This window comes from Haliaeetus leucocephalus, unplaced genomic scaffold (genome assembly GCF_000737465.1).
Source record: "Haliaeetus leucocephalus isolate CR32 unplaced genomic scaffold, Haliaeetus_leucocephalus-4.0 Scaffold450, whole genome shotgun sequence".
NCBI lineage: Eukaryota > Metazoa > Chordata > Aves > Accipitriformes > Accipitridae > Haliaeetus > Haliaeetus leucocephalus.
Genome location: NW_010972886.1, coordinates 20,170,165 through 20,170,469, shown reverse-complemented (window position 1 = coordinate 20,170,469; position 305 = coordinate 20,170,165). Strand labels below are relative to the sequence as shown.

At 71.5% G+C, this 305-nt stretch overlaps 2 protein-coding genes across 5 annotated transcripts in view; one reads left to right on the top strand and one right to left on the bottom strand.

Moving 5' to 3' along the window:
• TRAPPC4 (trafficking protein particle complex 4) overlaps window positions 1–204 on the bottom strand; it is a 15,096-nt gene extending 14,892 nt beyond the window's left edge. For all 3 annotated transcript variants that reach the window (XR_774839.1, XR_774840.1, XM_010574941.1), the window contains exon 1: window positions 10–204. Coding sequence is in view for 1 of the 3 variants with exons in the window: in XM_010574941.1 (XP_010573243.1) it covers window positions 10–184 (175 nt within the window). In the remaining 2 variants the exon portion in view is untranslated. The remainder of the gene's footprint in view (window positions 1–9) is intronic.
• Window positions 183–305, top strand: part of RPS25 (ribosomal protein S25) — a 3,266-nt gene continuing 3,143 nt past the window's right edge. For both annotated transcript variants that reach the window (XR_774841.1, XM_010574942.1), the window contains exon 1: window positions 183–305. This exon is cut by the window's right edge and continues 117 nt beyond it. Coding sequence is in view for 1 of the 2 variants with exons in the window: in XM_010574942.1 (XP_010573244.1) it covers window positions 183–305 (123 nt within the window). In the remaining variant the exon portion in view is untranslated.

The window sequence follows — 305 nt, the reverse complement described above, 5'->3', positions numbered from 1 at the left end:
CCGCCTTACCGCGGATGCCGTCGCGCTGCCCGAAGGCGACGACGACGCGCTCGTCGTGTGGGCGCAGGACGAGGTCGAGCGGGAAGCTGAACGTCTTCTCGGTGTCGGCGCGGGGCGCGTAGTGGTCCAGCTGGTAGATGAGGCCGCCCGCCTTGTTCACCACGTAGACGCTGAAGATCGCCATGGCGCCGGCCGCCCTGGCCCGGAAGTGGCGTCACGCCGTGCCCCGGAAGCCGCCCGAGAGCACGGGGCTTCCCCACGCCTCGCGCCCGCCGCTTCCTTTCTCGGCCGACATCTTGGGGGAG